This window comes from Octodon degus, unplaced genomic scaffold (assembly GCF_000260255.1).
Source record: "Octodon degus isolate 3935 unplaced genomic scaffold, OctDeg1.0 scaffold00036, whole genome shotgun sequence".
NCBI lineage: Eukaryota > Metazoa > Chordata > Mammalia > Rodentia > Octodontidae > Octodon > Octodon degus.
The window spans coordinates 15,001,324-15,021,591 of NW_004524612.1; the positions used below are offsets into that span (position 1 = coordinate 15,001,324).

A 20,268-nucleotide genomic window follows, 5' to 3' on the forward strand; every position below is an offset into this window, starting at 1 on the left:
CCATCTCACCAGCCCCATACCCCTACTTTTTTCTGAGATGCTGGGGCATGTAGTATTGTGTTCCATCCTTTGACTTTCAGCCTATGAATGTCTTTATGAGTAAAATGTGTTTCTTGTATACAGCATATTGTTGGATTTTGTTTCCTAATCCACTGGGCCAGTTTATTTCTCTTAATTGGTGAATTGAGTCCATTTACTTTGATGATTATAATTGAGATGTATTGGCTTACGATTGACATGTTACTTACCTGTTGTCGTTTACTCCTTTTTCTCCTGTGTTTAATTGTTTAACCTATTTAGTTGGTTGCTTCTGATCTCATTCATGGAGTTCTGGTCATTTTGGTCCCTCTCTAGAACATCTTTCAGGAGCCTATGTAGAGTTGGCTTTGTCATCATAAAATTCTTTAGTTGTTCTTTGTCATGGAAGTATTTCACTTCTCCATCAAACTTGAAAGAGAGTTTTGCAGGGTACAGTAGTCTGGGCTGGAATTTGTTTTCATAGAGGACTTGAAGTACTCTGCTCCATGCTCTTTTTGCCTTCATGGTTGTGAAGAGAATTCGGCCATAATTCTGATGGGTTTTCCTTTGTATGTGATCTGCTTCTTTTCTCTAGCGGCTTTCAGTGTGATATTCTTGTGTTGGATTTCTGGGATCTTGACTATTATATGTCTCGGTGTGTTTTTAATGGGGTTGAGGTTACTTGGCATTCTGTGTGCTTCGGTTACCTGAATGTCAGATTGTTTCCTCATATTTGGGAAGTTTTCTGCTATTACTTCTGCCCATATTCTTTTCATATCATTCGTATTGACTCCTTCACTCTCATTGATACCTATTAGTCTCACATCCTTCATCTTTGCATCATCTTGTAAGTGATAAATTATTTTTTCCTGCATCCTAGTTGTTTTTAAGGGATCTTTTATTATCTTTTCACTAGCTGCACCAGCGTCTTCAGGATCTGAAACTGTCTTCACTTTCACTTAAACAGTTTTGCAAGCTTGTGATTGAGATTTTAAGTTCCTCTATATCTCTTTGACTCTGCTTCATGCCATCTATTTCTTTCCTGTGTTGCTCATTCAAGGAATCTGTCATTTTTCTAATCTCCTCTATTTTTTTTTATCAGTGTCTTCTTTAGAAGCAGTTATTAATTCTTTTGCTGCAGTGTTTTCTTCAGATTGGGTTTCCTCCCTATGTTTCTGTAGTTGATTTTTTACTTCAGATGCTATGAGTTCAGAGAATTTTTTTTTTTTAATTTCAGAAAAGAATTCCACTCTGAGTTCCTCTATAATTTTCTGCTGTTGCTTATTTACTATCGATGCTATTAATTCATACAGGGGGCCTGCCCCGTAGCTCAGTTCTTTAAGTGGCTGCTTCAGCAAAGCTGTCAGGCTCAGGTTGCTGTGGTTCGATCCCCACAACTCAAGCCAGCCAAATCTGCCCTGAGGGCATTTGGAACAAAAAAAAAAAAAATCCTTCTGTTAATTCATACATTTGAGCTGAGCTAATAGAAAAGAATTCAGCTCTGAATTCCTCTATAACTTTCTGCTGTTTATTTACTATCGACGCTATTAATTCATACATTTCAGCTGAACTAGTGTCCTCTGCATTTGTTCTGGGTGGGCACTGGGTTTCCTCCATACGTTACTGCATTTGATTCTCTACTACAGATGCTATTAATTCAGGGATCTTTTTTCATTTCCAATCTGAGTTCCTCTATACCTTTCTGCAGGTGTTTCTTTATTTCAGAAGCTGTTGATTCATTGATTTCAGCTGTGTGATTCCCAATTTGTTCTGTGTTAGTGTCCTCTGCACTTGTTATGGGTGGGCTTGTGGTCTGAGATTGCGTTTTGCTCCCTCTCGTTGTCATTTTGTGTAACACTGTCTTCTGACCTTAGTTGTAGATCTTTGTTGCAGTTACAACCTTAGCACCTACTGAAATTCAGGTGCAGATCTACAAAGTTTGGATTTATCCTGCTCTGCCTGGCTTGGGTCTGGCTGCTGTGCTCAGCTCCTTCCTGCTGCCGCCCTTGGGAGTGAACATGTTGTGCCCCTCTGGCAAGATGTTCTCCTCCTGGACTAGCTGAATGGCTTTGTCTCCTACACTCTCTGCAGGGATTGCAGCTGCAGGGTTTCACCCCAGGCCTGTAGTCCAGGCCTGAGCTGAGTCTGGATGGGACAAGGTGGAGTAGCAGGGAGAGGAAACTCTCCCACACACTCACTGGGCCTGGGCTAGGGCTGGATCTTGGGGTCCCCAGAGTACAACAGAAATTCTCACTGGGTGAGCAGGGGCGATACTGCAGAGTGGTATAGGGGGCTCAAGGGGGTGAAAGAAGGTCTCACCCATGCTGCTCCTGGGCTTGGACCTGCAGGTCCAGCTTGTGCAGGGTGGCAGGATGCTCTCCCACACACTCACCAGGCCTGGGCTAGGACTGGATCTGGGGGTCCTCAGAACACAGCAGAAATTCTCACAGGGCAGGCAGGGTTGGGGGGTGCTGCAGATTGGTGGGGGGATTCCCAAGGGGGTAGAAGAGGTTCTCACCCGTGCTGCACCTGGGCTGGGACCGGCAGGTCCCATCGGCACAGGGCAGCCAGAAGCTGTCCCACATATTCACCGAGGCCTGGGCTAGGACTGGATCTGGGGGTCCCCAGAATGCAGCAGAAATTCTCACTTGGTGGGCGGGGGGGGTGTTGCGGAGTTCGGTGGGGGGGTGATCCCAGGGGGATTGAAGAGGGTCTCACCCTCACTGTGCCTGGGCTTGGACCTGCAGGTCCTGCTGGCGCAGGGTAGCAGGAAGCTCTCCCACACACTCACAGGGCCTGGGCTAGGACTGGATCCCCCCCAATAACTTTTTGAAACAATTCAAGTTTTTACAGAATTATGTTAATCATTAAAGTAATTCTTAGTTATTTCACTATTTCCTCACATAGAAATTTATAAAAATGGCAGACTAAAAGTCAGTATTAATGCTGCCAGTATATGTTTCCTGCCTTTGTCTAGCATGCCTCCTCCCATAATCAGTCATTCTAACACTTCTTCAGTGTGTATCTTTCAAGATCTGTTTGGGAATAACTTTGTGCCCCTGCTTGTCAGTAGCCCGTGTGCCATAGGATCCATGTCTTTGGGAAGACCCACACTAGGTTGGTCATAACTTTAGGCGTGCGGACAGGGTTGAGTCACACTTGTACCTGGCCCCAGATGACCTTCTGTGTAGGAGAGAGAAGTTTAGAAGAACAACTGAGATGTCACAGAAGAACAGATGAGGTCTGTGGGATTCATAGTGTAGAGGGAACACATTTGACAGGATAAGAGGTAATGTATGAGCCATATCTTGAAAGACATCTAGATAAGACATGCCCTGGGGAAAGGCAAAAAAGCAGATGTACAGGCAATAGGAAGACAGAGAGCAAAGATTTTTGCAAGGTTATCACATTGTCCTGGGGTGCAGCATATGTATATGGGAGCAGTAGTAGATAAAGATCCAACTCTGAACACCTCTAGAAGAAACGGGAAACTTTTTGAACAGGAGGTGTTCCTAGGTTATATTAATCAGACATTGGAAGAGTGCAGTGTCAGTCACAGTCTTTACAGTTATTTGCATGGAAAGTTATCACAGTGAGGTACACTGGCCATAGAGCTGTTGCTTAAATGAGATCGTAACAGCTATTATGCTCCATACATCTGAGAAAACCTTAATTGTAAGCCATATCCTATTTTCCATGCCAGTAAGAAACAAAAAAGTGTCATTTAATTTTAAGAGATCACTACTTATGAAATATATCAACTTTAGAGATCACAGTAAAGAAGAAATGTACATCACATAAATCAGTGAAATGGGGCCATTGCACAGGCACAGAGAACCAGTGGTATGCTCCAGAAAGAAAAGAGAAAGAAGAGGAAATAAGATCAATAACAAAGGTGGAAAAGTTGAGCTTAAAGAACAAGTATTCATTTACTTCTCTTATGAGAAAAATAAATAGTGGTCTGAAGAGCTGGCCAAATAGCTCAGCAGATTAAAGTGCATGCAAGCAGGTGCTGGGGTCTGGGGTTCTATTCCCACCCCCTTGCCAACCCTGCCCCCGGGGTACATGGCGATTGAGACTGGGTATAATGGTCTGAGACAAACAATGGACAAGAGAAGTTTAGAAGCCAGGAAGCTAAAAAATTAAAAAAACTGATATAAAATAACCTTTGTCTTGATAAAAGAGAAGGCAAGGTCATCTGCAAAAAGATTGACAGTGGTGGGTTTGGGGGCTTGAGCTTTAAGAGTGAATTGGTTTTAAGTGATTGGGACATGAAAAATATCTCAGAAATGAGGGGCCCAGATAAAATACAAGGATTTATAAAGAAGCAGTTGGCCCTACCTTATGACCTTGCCCAGGCTTACTTGGTACTCTCAGAGAAGGACAGAAGAAAAATTGCTTTCTGCATGGTAGGAGATTAGCTGGACACAGGTAGGGTGGAAGGACAGAAAAGGTCAGCAACCTAGTTCTCCTGGGGGATATTGATTTGGCATGCTGTGGAGTTCAGGCAAGCAATGAGAGGTGAGACCAGAAGAACAATGATAGGTGAATACAGGGTTTTCTTATTTGGGAGGGAGTGGTGGGGAAGTTGATCATTAAAGATTGTAAAGAAGATGGAAAGTTCTTTTGAAGAGAGTAGGTAAGTAGATTGGGGAATTTAGGGTCATGTAGGGAGATAGAGTTCTGAGCAGTATCGTGAAGATATATTTTTCTAAAATACACATGAGAATTTATCTGTGTTATTTGAAAAACACTCCAGGTCCCATTTCTTTCATGGTGAATTCTTTACTAATTAGAGGACAGAGAAGGCTTATTCCAAACTGGCCCATGTCACCTTTCTAAGCTCTGTCTCATTTTCTTGTATGATTGTATGATCCCTGTAGTTTTGTTTATGGTTTTGTTTGGTTTGGCTTTCTGTCCTGGGGATTGAAGCCTTTACATTGAGGTACATCCCCAACACTTTATTCTTTGAGATAGGGTCTTGCTAAGTTGTCCAGGCTGGATTCAAACTTGTAATTATCCTGCCTCAGCTTTGAGTGTTAGGATTATAGATATGCAGCACCCCTGGCCTCTTCTATAAGTCTTCATAGTGCTCAGAGTTCTTAAGGCTGTTGTCTACCACCTTGCCTTTGCATGTGCTGTTCTCCTTCTTTTATACAAAATGCTCTTTTTTCTTCGTCTCTGCTTTATCACCTCCTGCCTAACCTTGAGAACAAACTCTAGTGCACACCTCTGGGGCCTTCCTGGTGTCTGCCCAGGCAGAGTGTATTGTGTGACCATCCACAGGCCCTGGGCCCCTTACTGTCTCCAGGAGATTGTGAACACCTTAGAGTCAGAAAGGAATTTTCTTTTCCCCTACCACATGTTAGGTAGATAATACATGCTTGCTGAAATTAGAGTGAATGAAGTAACTGGTCCACCTCAAATTGTGTGTCCACAGGGTCACTCACTCAGCTATCTTGATTAACAGTTGGGCTCTAAGTCTGAGGTGGGGCCCAAGGTTCTGACTTTCTAGTAAGTATTAGTGATGCTCACGCTAGTAGTTATGAAAGTGAGTCAAAAAGATCCTTGATGGAAACCCTGGAGCCCCAAAATGACGACAGAAAATTGTTCAGGAAGAGATACTTAATTAAAGCATGGAATACTGTAGAAAAGAGGGCTGTTGTTGACAAGATTGCAGGAATATAGTTATATGGCTTCTGTTTTAGAAACAGGAAGGTGGGGAGGAGAGAGGACTGCAGTGCAGGTGTGTCCTCTGTGGAGAGGGCTGGCACAGGAAGTGGCAGCGGGAGTCAGATTCAAGGGGCTCCTGTGTGGGGAAGGACCTGCAGTACAGGGGTGGTGAGAGAACAGCAAAGGCTGGCTCACTAACAGGGACTCCCTGAAAGAATGGTAAGGATTAAAATCTCTAATCCTAATTTGCAAGGATGAAGGCATGCAGTTTTTAATTTTTTTGGTTCAGGGTCTTGCTGTGTAGTTCAAACTGTCCTCAAACTCGGCCATCCTGCTGCCTCAGCCTATGAAGTGTTGAGACTGCAAGTGTGTACCACCACTCATGACTTTTTTTTAACCTCATAAATAACAGAAAAAGTAACCCTAGTAATAAACATTCTTATTAATCCTCATAATTCTGAGTATAATAATTCTAAGGACAGGTTCAACAAACTTAATTTTTAAAAATACTATTGAACAACTTTTTTAATATATAAAAGGTAGAATGTTTGAATGTCTTCCCACTAAGTCCCTTCTCCCCATGGTGAGCAGTCAGTATTTTCATCCTGGTGAGGACTATTCCAGATGTTAACTGTGTAAACTATAAATTTCTATAGTCGTATTTTTTATGTGTGTGTTCCATTGTTTTCTCACTTTACAATATGTCATAAATATTCCTTCAAGTCAATGGACAGAGCTCTAACTTACTTTTCCCATAGCCATTTTTAAATAGTTATATATAAATATAGATGTCTCATAATTCATTCTAACATTCTGTTATTGGACAATCGGGCAATTTCCAATTTTTGTTACTACAATGTGACCAAAAAAGCCCTCTTGTTACTGGTGTCACAATAACATGACTGTCTGACTTTAACCACTAATATGTACCAAAAATAACTTTTATATCATCTTTTAATGAAGTGTAACACTGTATGTAATAGCCACTCATCACATGTAGCTATTAAAATTAAATTAGTGAAAATTAAATTTAAATCTACTTCTTAGTGCAAGTGCTTGGCACCCTGTGTGAGTAGTTGCTACCATACCAAACAGCACAGAAGAGACCATTTTTATCTTACAGAAAATTACATTGTGCAACCTGGACTAGACATTTAAATGTTACATTTTAAAGAACTTTTCAATGAGTTGATGTTTTTATGGCATACATTTAAAAAAGTGAAAAGTATGTCTGTATTGGTTGTCTCTGCAGTTACTTCAATGAGAATCAATATCCAGATGAAGCAAAACGAGAAGAAATTGCAAATGCTTGCAATGCAGTTATACAGAAGCCAGGTAAGGAGGCAAGCACAGCTCTGCACTGATGCTCAGTTACATTTATATGTTTAGGACATAAGCTCTCCCACCCATGTCTTGTTGGCTGTCCATCTGTGCAGTACTTCTGAGATAACACTGTGCAGTCACCACCAGAGTGTTTCCTGAGAGTGGCTCTGCATAATATTTGAGACCTTAAAATTGCTTTTTTTTAGATAGAAATTTTTTGTAAAATTTAGTATAAATATAAATTCCAAAATAATTTTATTTGATGTTTAAGATATTTAAGGAAATGTAGTTAATAAAAAGATTTAAATAGATTTTTTTATAACTGTTATAAATTGTGTGATTTTATATTCCTTTTGGGAGAAGGAATTCTTTTTGGACTTGGCTTTTATGTTCTCTCTACATTGAGAGGCCCTCCTCTTAGGTAGGAAAAACATAGGTACATTAGTGCCATTGTGAAGTCCAGATGTTCCTGTGCAAGTCAAAGAACTATTTATGTAGTTTGTGTGTATTTTATTTCATGTACTTGAATACTATTTCACATTTTACAGATTTTGTTACCAGAAAACCATTTTCAGTTAAGACGATCCCACTGGTTTCTGTTTGGCCTGTTACTTTGAATAATTGAAAGACTATCTTGCAGAAGTATCAGTGTTTTATAACAATGAAGCAGGAAGTTATTTTTCCTATCCAGAAGCCAGACTTTCTTTCCATGTGGGCTCTACAAATGCAGTCTCACCCACACGTGTGTGAAAAGCATCTGTACCCTGAGTTACACAAGCCAAAAGCCATGCAACTAGAAGTCTCCTTGGAAATCTCTTTACCCCAGTATCATTGATACCCCAACAAGTCTGGTTTCTCTATCTACTGTAAATTAAAAGCTGAGAAACAGACAAAAAAGGAGGGAGTGCTTCAGGTGGGTCCTTACTGTCAAGCATGTTTTTCTCCATAAGAAATCATCTTTGACATCAAAGAATACAGAAGTGTAATGTGGCTCGAGCAGTACTTCGTATTTCGGTATAGTCACAAAAAGGATGATCCCAGGGCTTTTGGCCTTCCAGGAAACATGTCTCGTGACCTGTGTCTTAAGACAGCAAAATACTAGTTAGTATAAGGCCTTGCAAAGGACACTGTGTCCCTGTAGAATAGTGCAAATGAGTGAAGCTTCCCTGATACTGTCACATAACTTTGATCTGGCACCTTGGTAAACTGACTGTGTGGAATGGAATTCTTTAGTGTTGTGTAGGCTTTCTGAATTGAAGTGTACTATTAGTTGCAGTTTGGGTATTCACTTATATGGGTGTGGACATAGCAGAAGATAATGCATAAAAAAAGTTGCACTGCATCTCTTGTTTCTTGTTAAATGGAATCAAAGCAACTTAAAATGTTATTCCTTAAAAGTAGTTCACTCTGGAATCCCAGATATAGATTATCTGAATTTTATTGCATGCATTCACAGGCAAAAAACTGTCCGATCTGGAACGAGTTACCTCCCTGAAAGTATATAATTGGTTTGCTAATAGACGGAAGGAGATCAAGAGGAGAGCCAATATTGGTAATGTATCAGAGTGGCTGCTTTATCTTGTGAGAAAGTTCCAGACATCATGTTTATTTTAGGAATGACTTCAGTTTAGGAACTGTAAGTTTAAATTATCCTAACTTTTAGGCCTAAGAAGAGTCATCTCTATGATTCATTTTTTAATAGCCCAAAAGTTAGTATTATTTACATTATTTGTATTATAATAATAATGACATTGTTACTTATAAAATTCATTGTTTTTAATATTCTAAATTATAGAATTAAACAGACCCTTTGCAGTTGAGTACCTTGTTTTTCAGATTAAAGATTCTCATAAGGTTTAGAGAGGAATTGTGACTTGGTTTAAGCTTGTTTGTTATTACTTGACTCTAGCTTAGATAGCAGATAAAACCTGATTGACATTATTGGGATTGGCCACGAACACAGTAAAAGGCAACAGACGATAAAGAGAGAATTTAAAAGGCTGAAAGTGTAGTTCAGTAATAGAGTGCTTGCCTTGCACGTATAAGGCACAGGTTTTGATCCTGAGTACTGCAGAAGGAAAAAAACATTAAGACATTTTTAATTCTGATTTTAACCATTTTGTGATATATAGATATCTCAAAATGTCTCATTGTATACAATAAAAGCTAGGATTGTCTGTCTGTCTGTCTGTCTGTCTGTCTCTTTAAGACAGAGTTTTGCTAAGTTGCCCCAGCTGGGCTGAAACTGGTGATCTCCTGCTTCAGCTCCCTTACAGTGCTGGGATTAGAGAGGGATGTGCCACCATGTTCACCTAAATATATACCATTTTAATTGTAATATGTACCTTAATAAAGCTGGAAAAAAAAAAATACTGACACTAAAGAGAATTATGAATATTCTAATGAAGAAATAAAGCCTTTTTTCCCATTTAGAACACAAAAAAAGAAAAAAATTTGAATTGTTGACATTGAGGGTGAGGATTGGTTTTAAGATTCTGAACTTCCATTTCATTAAATAAATATAATTCCATTTCATCACTCCAATTCTCAAAGCTTTATGGAACACCAAGACAGGTGAGCTGTTCAGTTAGTTAGTGAACTATATACTTCCAGCTTACAGGAAGACAGACAGTGTAATGTGCAGAGCAGAGAGATTCCAGATGGGGAGAGTGTGTCTCCCCAAGCTGCATGCATTTGAATTTCATCCATCTGCAGCCTGAGAGAACCAAGATGTCACAGTGTCAAGGGATATAGGTTATTTCGCTACATTCTCATTATGCTGTGGCCATTACGATAAGCCATATTTGCTTTTGCTTTTGCTTTTGTCGAAGAAGCAGCAATCCTGGAGAGTCATGGGATAGATGTACAGAGTCCGGGTGGCCACTCCAACAGTGACGATGTGGACGGCAATGACTACTCTGAGCAGGTGAGCAGCAGGGCTTGGGCCCGAGGTTCCTGGGATTAAGTGGTGGGACAGGGTGACAGTGCTGTGAAGGCTGTGGGTGTCGGGTCTGGGGTGGGGGAGGGCAGGGAAGCAGCTGTCGTCCCTCCACTCTGCTCATGTGTCTAGTTAGACTGTCATGTAATTTGAAAGGAATGTGGTAAGATTCAGTTGTCCTGTTGACTTTGAGAGATTGCTATTCACCCACATGGATTTATTGTCATACAACAGGATACTTGGCAAGTACGCAATGGGGAGGAGGAGGAGGGAAGAAGTTCAGAGGGAGGCAGAGAAGCAGAGAAGGTAGAAGAAGAGAGGAGGATCTGATCCAAACAAGCAAGTTACACCATTCACCACACACACTCAGTGTTTGAAAAGCACTAGGGGCAGCTGGGCAGCTGTGACCCCTGCCTAAACATGTACTGGAGCAGGGCACAATGGAAGGCCCACCCAACCTGGCCCCATTGCAGTGAGAACCCTGTGCCCCGGGGAGTGGCCCCTCCACCTCTGGCGCGTTGACACTCCATCCTCATGCAGCACCCGCATGCCTGCTCATCACGCCTGTCCTAGCCTGCATTGCTTGGGTAAACATGTATTTAACTGTAGCCACTGCATGGAGTAATTGAGTAACTAAGACTGTGGGAGCTTCACCCCCACATATGTGTTGACAGATTTCATTGTAATTTTTAGAGTTTAAGTTTTATTTCCATTTGGAAAGTGCTGGCAGTGTATGGTTCCTTCCTCAGACTGCAGCCAGAAAGTTTTTGCTCTTTCCTGTGGTCATTTTTCTGGCCCCTCAGTCGGTTAATTTATAAAAGTAGCCCCTGTGTTCTGTGTCCCAGCCGCCTGACAGCCATTTATCACATTATACCCAGACTATCTGAGTGAGTGGAATTCCACGCAAATCCTCTTTTGAATCCTGAAGACTATTCTGTGAAAATTGTAATGACACACTAGTCGTGATGCCCCAAGTGTTACTTTTTTCCCTACTTTGGACTCCAAATCTTAGCCCTGTCTTGTACTTAGAGACTTAGAGAATGTTTTGTCTTTCTAGTTGGAATCAGTCCTGTTTTGTCACCCAGTATAGATGAATCATTTCTGTCCTTTTGTGCAGATGCCCTGAGGACAGCACGTCCCATGCTTTTCCCTCAAGGGACTTTCCCTTTCTAAAACTCTGCTACACAGTTCCCTGGAGGTGTGACAGGTGAGAAACACACCCTTTAAGTGATACCAGCTTTTTTCACACCTTTATTGTTTAAATTGAGGAAAGAGAAGCAACTCTAAGTCAGGCTCCTGTATGCCCCACCCACCAGGAGCCATTTTAGGCAACTACACTTGTCTCCCATGACTGACAACTTCTGGTTGGTTTGTTTTCCTTTTCTGTAAGATGTTGGTGCCTGTAGCTTTCTCTAGCTTTCTCAGTTCAGTAGAGAAATAGCATAGATTCTAATAACCTATTTGTAAGTACGAATCCATAATTTAGTATCTTACTACTATGGCCTACAATTGATGCTTCATCTGTTCTAACAGAAGATCCAAATTGTTGGCTTTATATGAGTCATTCCAGGTTTGATCACCACAAGCAATTTTTTGATAGAATGAGTAAAATTCTTAGTGAGAAAAATACTTTTAAGTTCTTTTTATCTATTCAGTCATAAAAATGTCTGCCAGCAGTCTCTGAACTAATACCCATTCAGTGTCTACTTAAATACAGTCCACCTCACTTGCCATGAGCTGCTCATCCTTCCCTTCACACGTGTCCCACCTCTCCGTGCCCTGCATGCCTCTGTGAGCTGGAGCACTATACCATCCACTAATAACATCGGTTCCTTGTTTCTGCACATCTAGGATGACAGCACGAGCCATAGTGACCACCAAGACCCCATCTCGTTAGCTGTGGAAATGGCAGCAGTCAACCATACTATCTTGGCATTGGCCCGACAAGGAACCAACGAAATCAAGACAGAGGCCCTGGATGATGACTGATCAGGGAGGGTTAGACACAAGTTAACTTAGTTTAGACGTAGCACCTTAGCAGACTTTCCTTGGTCCTTAACATGTGTTCTTACAGTATAACTTGCAGTTTCTTGTATGTCAGGTAGCCGTTAGGGTCTTGTTCTGTGAAGATGGCATGGTGCCCTCAGCCTTTGCATATACTCTCTCAGTATTAATTCCCAGTAAATAACCAACCAACGAACCAAACTTCCCTCTCCCAGCCCCTGAGGCTAGAAAATCTTGCTGCTCCGTCTTAGCATTCCAAGAAAGTGCTTCCAGGTATTTAGATATCCCTCAGTTCTCAAGTATTAGGCTGTGTGTAAAATCTTGGGTACCTTTAGATACATGTAACACTAGTGCGTACCCCTTTTCCTTCCCCAGACTGATAGGATGCAAGCTGAGGCAGAGGCACAGGATTGCAGACACCACTTGGGGAGCATCCAGAGCGAGAGGAACACTAGAGCCCACCTCAGCGTGAGAATCACTGATTTCAGCTGCAATAAGCCGTGCCTCATATAGTCACACTGTGGCTAGATTATACTTCTTTGGGTGCTGTGCTAAGAATGTCCATGGAAACTCAAGCTCAGATTTGGTTGACACAGACATCCCTTCCTCTCACAAGCTGTGTGACCTAGTAGATAAAATACTGCCTTCTGCCTTTGGGACCATGATTCAAAACAAAAAGACAAAAAAAAAAAAAAAAAATTAAAAAACAAACCCAGAGCATTGGAAAAAAGTATGAGCTGAATGTCTAATGGATGCTAAGTCCAGTCCTCTGAACCACTGTACATTCCGTGGCACAGTTATCAGTGCCTGCCTGGAAAAGTTTTGGAGGTTATCCTTGTGTCCCCTGTCCTTGCTACCAAAAACGTCTTTCAAGGATGGAGCTAAGGTCAAAAATGAGTAAAAGAACAGTCTGTATCCATTAGCAGAAGCCCCCTCGGTCTGAGTCGTTAGAGAACTTGGGGGATTTTGCTGACTTGACTCACAGATGCAAACACTTGCCTAAATAGCAGAAAAAAGCAGGGGACATTTACCACTTTGGTGGTGGGTGTGTGAGATACTGCAGGATGTGACTGCTTTGTTCTCTTTACTCTGTCCTTGTAGAGGTGTGAAAAGCTATATTGCTACAGGCAATTTATTTAATAATTGGAAGCCATATTGATAATGGATGTGGTAATATTTGTAAAGTTGAATCTACTTTAAGCAGCAGTAACTAATGGAATTTTTTTCCTTGATCACATATGTAGCACTTTTGTTACTTTTAAAAGATATTTATATTTGATAAATATCTTTTTCGTTTTGAGAACTCAAAATACCAAACAGTGAACTTGCGTTATAAAGTCACCCTGTGATCACCTTGTCATCTAGTAGCAAAATGATGAACTATTCATGCATCAAAGAAAATTACATCTGCTGGCCTCGTATGAAAATGATCTCCTGGTATCCGATTAAATGACACATTGTCACTGTGGGTCAGAAGAAACAGCCTTCAATGCAGAGGTGGGGGTGGCAGAAGGGGCACAACAGCCATGAAACCAGCACAACCACTTTCTGCTGGTTCCATCGCTCCTCTGTGTGCCCGAAGAAGCCTCACTTGGGAGGAGGCCGGGTGGACTGTTAGGCAAGCTTCTGTCTTTCTCTGTCCATTAATTGAAAACAGCTTGAGGTAGAAGGAAGATGCCATTTCCTTAACCCCCCCCTCACCAAATGTGCTTAACCTAATTTAAGAGAGGCTCACTGGCCTTCTGTGTTTCTCCCTTTCTCGTTGGGGTGTTTTTAGCTGGTCTCTGCACTTAAGGCAACACTGATGCAATCATTCCCTTGGCTGTACATTGTGCTTCTGGAAGTCTTTGTGAGGGCATGTGTATGCCACCTTCCTATGTCTGTGACTTAAGAGTTAGGTCAGGGCCTGGTCCTGCCCTGTCCCTGGATTTCAGGGGAAAATGTATACATTTTCCTCAATTTCCAAGAGTTGAAGTGAAACGGAGCCGTTTTCTGTGTTACTGTATTACTTGAACCAACAAATTAAAGAGTAGCATTTGTTATTCTCAGGAACGAGCCCCCTCCCACACACTCCTTCTCATATCCTTTGTTTATTGTACTTTTTATTTCAATTGTGAGATTCTGTTATCTTTCCTCGTATTTTACTTAGAAGAAATATATCTTTCCATTTTGATGGAATTTTGTCTGCTTATTCTTAGTTTAATCAGAACAAGGAGAGGGGAAAAAATATATTCTCTGACAAGCCACATCCATGATTTATTGTCAGGAGATTACTGTAATTGATAGCTTCTTTAGGATGGGATTCCTAGTGTCATTTATTTGCTGGTCTTTTTAAAGGAACAAACTCAAACTGCTAAGACAGCTGCAGTTTCTAAAGAAATCCAGTGATTACCACAGAAGAGCTAAAACGTGCTGTTTTAAGACCTTTGAGGATGAAAAAGCATCAGAAAATAAGGAGTTGGCGTCAGAGCAGGCAGTGGTGGCCGGGCTGGCAGTGGTGACCCCGCAGGAGCAGGGCTGCTAGGGCACAACACGGGGTCTGAGCCAGTGGGCATGGAGGGAGGACATCTGCCCACAGCTCTGGGGACTAGCAAAAGCTGCAAGGCAATCTTTGCTTTTTTAACCAGACATTGGAATGAACATCGTTGGGATCAAGATTTAACTCTCTCTTCAGTTTTCTGCTCCAGGTTTGGTTCTGCTGTCTTGTCCAGACCACCTTAGTTCTTGTAGTGACGATACAGCTGCCGCTGTTTGGTTTCTAGTATTTTGGATGGGAAAACTTTCTCTGAACTTTTTCAGGTTTTAGATGTGGTATTAAAATAGAAATCCTCAAAATGCTCTGTCACTGAAAGGAAAAGCCAGACTTAAAAGTCACATCTCGTGCTTCTTGGTAGCTCTGAGCCTGCTCTCACCTCTTTCTGTCCTTCAGGCCCAGAGTACTCTTGGAGCCTTGTTCCTTTCTAGTCCAGGAAAGTTCTTTAAATGTGGGATCTAGTCATATAATTTATCTGCTATTTTTATTTAAAAATATTGTAATTGATTTACTGTGATCAGATGTGCAAGCTTCCCACCCAGCCCCCTCATGAAAGTACCCAACCAAGACAATTTCCACCTGTATCAGTCAGTGCCAACAGTGGACAGAAGCAGGCAGGTAAGGCAGCAAGGATGGGGACACTGCAAAGACATTTTGCTTTGGCTGTGCAGAGCTGGTATTGTGGGAATATCCCATCAGGCAGGTTGCACAGGTAAAGGGCATTTGGGAGCCTGAGAGCCCCTTCTGAGGAACCTTTGGTCCCAGCTGCAGAGGTGTGGAAGCAGCTCGTGCATACTGTTTGACCTATTTAGTGCCCATGACTGGACTGATTCTTAACTCGCATGAAGAATTTACTGATACAGTTGTTTCAGTTCTTGCACTTGGGCCTTCATCTTGAGGAACTCCTGTCAGAAACCTTCCTCCTGTAAACCCAGCATCAGGCACCAAGTATAATATACTCAGCCAGCAGCCTCCTGTCAGTTCCTCTCTGTCTCTGAACAGTTGCTCTGTTCACTGTGCTCCACTGCCGTGTCCTGGTCGAGCTGGCTTTCCTAGAGTTGATCTGCGGGCTGCAGGCAGGGGTCCGGCTTGGTAGCACCCTCGTTAGCAACCTGAGGACACAGCATGCTGTCCAAGGGGCCGGGCTCCACATGGAGCTGAGCAGCCCTCTCGTCTCCACCCTCAGCTGTGAGAATAATCCCTTCTGCACAACTGATTGCCACCCTGTCCTATGAATGTGAACTCCAAGTCCTTATCCTCTCTGAGGTCTTTAGAAGGATGTAGTTAGAAAAGTCTTCCCATTTAACTTGTAGCTCTGCATTTAAAAATGTTTTTTATCTTTTGTTCAGAGAACAACCAGAGTATTTTTTTTCCCTGTGAGTCTCAACAGATTGGTAGGCAATAATTTTTCTTATGGTTGGTGGTTCCATGCTCAGTGGCACTCTGTCTACGTTGAATAGTCCTGACCTCCTATGGTGTGTGTTGGTCTCTGTGTTAATCTCTGTGATTTAACTTTTAGGCCAGAGTGGTGATGTATTGTGTCATTTTGTTGTTGTGATTATCAGTAATGTTTCACTACTGTATTCCTTTGGGCTGCATCAAGACCAGCCAAATCTATTTATAGCTTTACTGAGCCGGATTTGTCTGTCAGGATTTCCCAGGTGAGAGGTGAACTCAACTGAGCAGTTCTGCTGGTGGGTCAGAGGGCGGGCCAGGGCTGCGCTGGGCAAGGGCCGTGTTACAGCATTCCTTTGTATGTGTGCTCCTTCAATAGTGAGATGCTTACTCAGGGCTCAGGGATCAGTTGTCAGCCAGCTGAGCTGTGTACCCTAAACCCTCCCACTGTCCCTCAGTTTCCAAAGTGTCTAGCTTGCATTCCTGGAACCACTGAGTGGTCCATGGGAAGGTAGTGCCCTCCTGAAAACAGGAAGCCTTCCTGGAAACAGCGCTGCAGCCAGTGCCACCAGCTCAGAGCAGGCCCCCATCTGTGCAGGTGCCTTCCTCACAAACTCTTGGCTGTACATCTTTGAAGTCTGCCAGAACCGACACACAGCAAGAGAAAGGCTCTTGCGATCGGCATGCTGAAATGGTTGGTGCTGATCACAGAAACTCCTCTCTGATGTCCCTGGGTACTGTTCCGCAGGCTCCTCCCACGCTCTTTCCTTAAGTGAGAAGCACCTGCTCTTAGTGTCACAGATCACACTCCTGTGAGGTCTTATTCTCAGAAATGATACTTGGGTCGCATCTTCTCACCTTTAAATGCTATAAATTTGTAAATGGAGAAGTTTCTGCATCACCTTCATTACTCTTGGTTGGGATGAGAAAGAGAAGAGAAACCCAGTCTCCTGTAGTACTGGATCTCTTTTGTAGTGAGGAACAGAGGGGAGATAGGAGAGAACCGTGAGGGAAGCTCAGCGGCGCCCGGTTCCTATCCTGCCAGCACAGATGCCTTGCGGTCGTAGGTGTACACTGCCCTTAGCTTCTTTTATCATTCTTGACATTTGGGTACAAGTAAATCTAGTTGTGACCATTCGAGTGAAACTTGCCTGGTGCTTTTCCACCACAAGTTTACCAGGCACATTCTATTTTTTTTTTAATAAATTTTATTTTATTTTATTATTTTTTTTTCCAACCAGGCACATTCTAGGACCTAACCTCTGCTGAGGTCCCTTCTGCATGGAACGTTTCTGGTGGACTTGCCGTCTGTCCTTCCACTATGATCCGTGCTCCGTGTCCACCCCTCCGCAAGGCGTGGTGCATATGCATGTGGCCCAGCGCCTGGGGAGGCCGGCTCCCCTGACTCCATTTTTGTTTTCTTTCCTTTAAGTAAGACTGGCTGTGTATAGCCATAATTAACTCACAAGTTCACATTGGTGTGCTGCAAGCAAGGGGAGGTTTGGCTGAATCTTTTCAAATTGTAACCATGGTAATTGAGGGGGGTGGCACAGAGTGAATATATAAAAATATAATGCCAATTGTTCTGAATAACTGAATGTCCTCCTGACATGTAATTAGCTGTTTTAGCAGGATGTAGATTGGCATGGTCATAATTAAGAGGATTTCTGTCCTTTATGTGATTGAAAATAGCAGAGCTCCCATCCCTCAGTCCCTTTTAGCACTAACGCTCCCAAGAACATTGGGAATAGCAACTCGGTAAACTGAAATAATGGCCTAGCGTTCATGTTCTCCCAGAGCGAAGGAGGCGGCTTGGAGCTATTTCAGCCCGAGTGGAAGCCCGTGATTATGGCTTTCCATGTGACTTGTGAGTTCTCTGAAGCCTCCCTCTCCTCTGCTCAGCCAATTTCACCTTGGACAGAGACCGGGCAGAGTCCTTGCGCGTGCTGACGAGGCCACATCTGCCCGCACACCTAGGGTTTTCAGAGTCCTCGTGGGCCACATCGCCATCGTGTTCACCTAGTGGCAGTTTGCAGGCCTTGTATAACGTTTTCCTCCTTGGCTCTCAGCTCCAGAGCAGACAGCCCAACAAGGACACAGACCATGACCTTCCCCCGGAAGGTCATGATGGAAACACCAGAGCAGCAGGGTGTGCTGCCGTCATTGAGCAGCAGGGCCGTGAGAGTGTGCCCGGCCCCCTCATGCCACTTTGCCCAGCAGGTTCTGCCCTCCCTCACCAGCTTCCTGTGCAGTTGTGCTCACAGCACACTGTGGCCTGGTTCTCACCAGTCCTCTTCTCACTCCCTGTCCTCCCCACCCACGCTTCCCGAGCCTGCAGTGTCCTGGCCACTGCCCCTTTTCTCACCCTGAGGTGGCTCTTATGTAGGCGCTCGCCCATCACTCGCCGGCCTTGCGCTAGAATACGGCAGTAGGGGTCTGTTTCATTTCTCCATCATCACTGGGGCCTTCATCTGGTTGGGCGTGGCAGCAGCAGGGAGCACCAGTGGGCCTGCCACCGCTTCCTGCCCTTGCCCGGGCTGCACATTGAGGACAGGTCAGCAGCGGCTTAGCAAAGTAAAGCTCTGGCTATTGTTTTTATTTTGCTGCTTGTCCTTGTATAAGTCTTTCCCTTCTGCATCCACAGGGACTGCCAAAAGTGCAGGTTACAGTTTCATCTGCTGAGCAAGCTGCTTGTTTAGAAGTGTCCTCTTCCAAGGGCCGGAGAGACAGCTCAGTAGAATAAGCACTTGCCTGGAAGCACAGGGTCCTGAGTTCAATCCCTGGTACCGCAAAAAAAAAAAAAAAAAAGAAGTGTTCTCTTCCTCCTCCTCCCCTTCCACCTCCACACACATGACACTCAGGAGAGTGTTTCGGGCCTTGGTTTCTTTTAGCTGTGGTCCTCTGCATATACCTGCCGTGGAATAGTAATTGTGCTGGTTTAGGGCCAGTTCTTGTGTACACCAGTGCCTCTCCCCTACAAGCCATCTGCCTGGGCTAGAGACAGAACTGAGCACATGTGCTAACTTGATGACCATGAGACATTCTCTGAAAAAGCTAGTGGACGCTCCGAGGTCTGCTCACATCCACATGACGCGGGACCCATGCCACAGCTGGAAAACCTAACGTGTATGTCATCGCTAGGCTCAGAATGCCAGATGTGCTGCCACCGAGCACAGAGCTGGAGACACTGCCCTCCCTCTGTGTCCCCAGAAGGCACCCTGAACCAAACTTCATCTGATTTTTCTTTACCACCAGCAGCCCTGCCCATCGGGGAAAGCCACCTGACCAGAATTGACGACAACATACTTTGTACTCACCATGAAATACTTAGTTTTGTGGAGAAAACTCAAAAAGCAAATTGTCCATGTAAGATTCTCTGAAGATGCTGCTGTTCTAAGTCAGTGTTGTGGGAGGCAGGCAAGCAGCTGTCCTGGGCAAAGCCTATGTAACCACAGCAGGCCAAGGCCTCCAGCACCCGTTCACCATCCCGGAGGAGCAGGAAGAGGACAGACCCCACTGCCTGGCCTCCTCCACGGACCTTCCTGCGTCTTCCTACTTGATCAGCAAGGTAACAGCAAGGGACATAAGGTCCTGAGCCACGTTAGACATGAGTAAAAATCATAGGGCCATCTAAGGCTGAGGGGACCAGTTCCCCTGTACGCTATGCTGTAGCCTGTTAGTGAAGTGAGAAGCAGGGCCCAGTTGCTGTCACCTGAGGCACCTGCTTGTGTTCTGAGCGTGCTGCTGCACCTTCCCACTTTTCTTGCTGTCCCCTCCACAGCAGCATTGATGGCCAGGTGGGCTGTAGTAGGGCTGTTGTGTGGCCCATGGGAGCACCTGCATGGCCACAAGTCCAAATTTCAGCCCACCCCTTGTCACTGCTGGGATCCAGAGTCCAGGATGGAGCAGGGCACCCAACCTTGGGCCATGTGGAGCTCGGAGACATTGGACAAGGGACACAGGCTCTGAGCTCACCTGAAGATTCTATGAAAATTCTGTCCCTCCCTTCTAACTCTTCTTAATACAGAAATTAGAGGAGTCTCTCCTGCCCGTACTGCTCCCGGATAGGCATCCTTGAAGTATGAGAGGAACAAAGCCACAGCTTTGGGGCTGTCCCCAAGGGAGCCCCTGGGTGATGAGTTAGAGTCAGAGATGCATTGGGACAGAGGTGACCAGAGAGGTCTTTGTGAGCAGGGCCTGATTTGCAGTCCCCCAACACCCTCATCTGGAGGGCAGCGCGTACTGTGCCTTTCTTTCTGGCGCTGACCTGGACTCTGCTCTGTGCACGCTTGGCCCCTAAAGACCTGGAACGGGCAGCCTTGCAGACCTCTGGGGGTCCTCGGCTCAGACGGTTCTGGGATTTGAGTTAGTGGTGTGGCCACCC

At 44.0% G+C, this 20,268-nt stretch overlaps 1 protein-coding gene across 10 annotated transcripts in view; it reads left to right on the forward strand.

Moving 5' to 3' along the window:
• The window catches only part of Hmbox1 (homeobox containing 1), a 236,691-nt gene extending 222,761 nt beyond the window's left edge, over nucleotides 1-13,930 (forward strand). Inside the window, exons 7-11 of one of the 10 annotated variants that reach the window (XM_023714679.1) lie at nucleotides 6,944-7,026; nucleotides 8,471-8,566; nucleotides 9,846-9,940; nucleotides 10,187-10,291; nucleotides 11,804-13,930. In XM_023714679.1, coding sequence (XP_023570447.1) covers nucleotides 6,944-7,026; nucleotides 8,471-8,566; nucleotides 9,846-9,940; nucleotides 10,187-10,282 — 370 coding nt within the window. In that variant the 3' untranslated portion in view covers nucleotides 10,283-10,291; nucleotides 11,804-13,930. The remainder of the gene's footprint in view (nucleotides 1-6,943; nucleotides 7,027-8,470; nucleotides 8,567-9,845; nucleotides 9,941-10,186; nucleotides 10,292-11,803) is intronic. The other 9 variants (XM_023714675.1, XM_023714680.1, XM_004630702.2 and 6 more) reach the window with 9 other exon arrangements.
• Nucleotides 13,931-20,268: the final 6,338 nt, after the last annotated feature.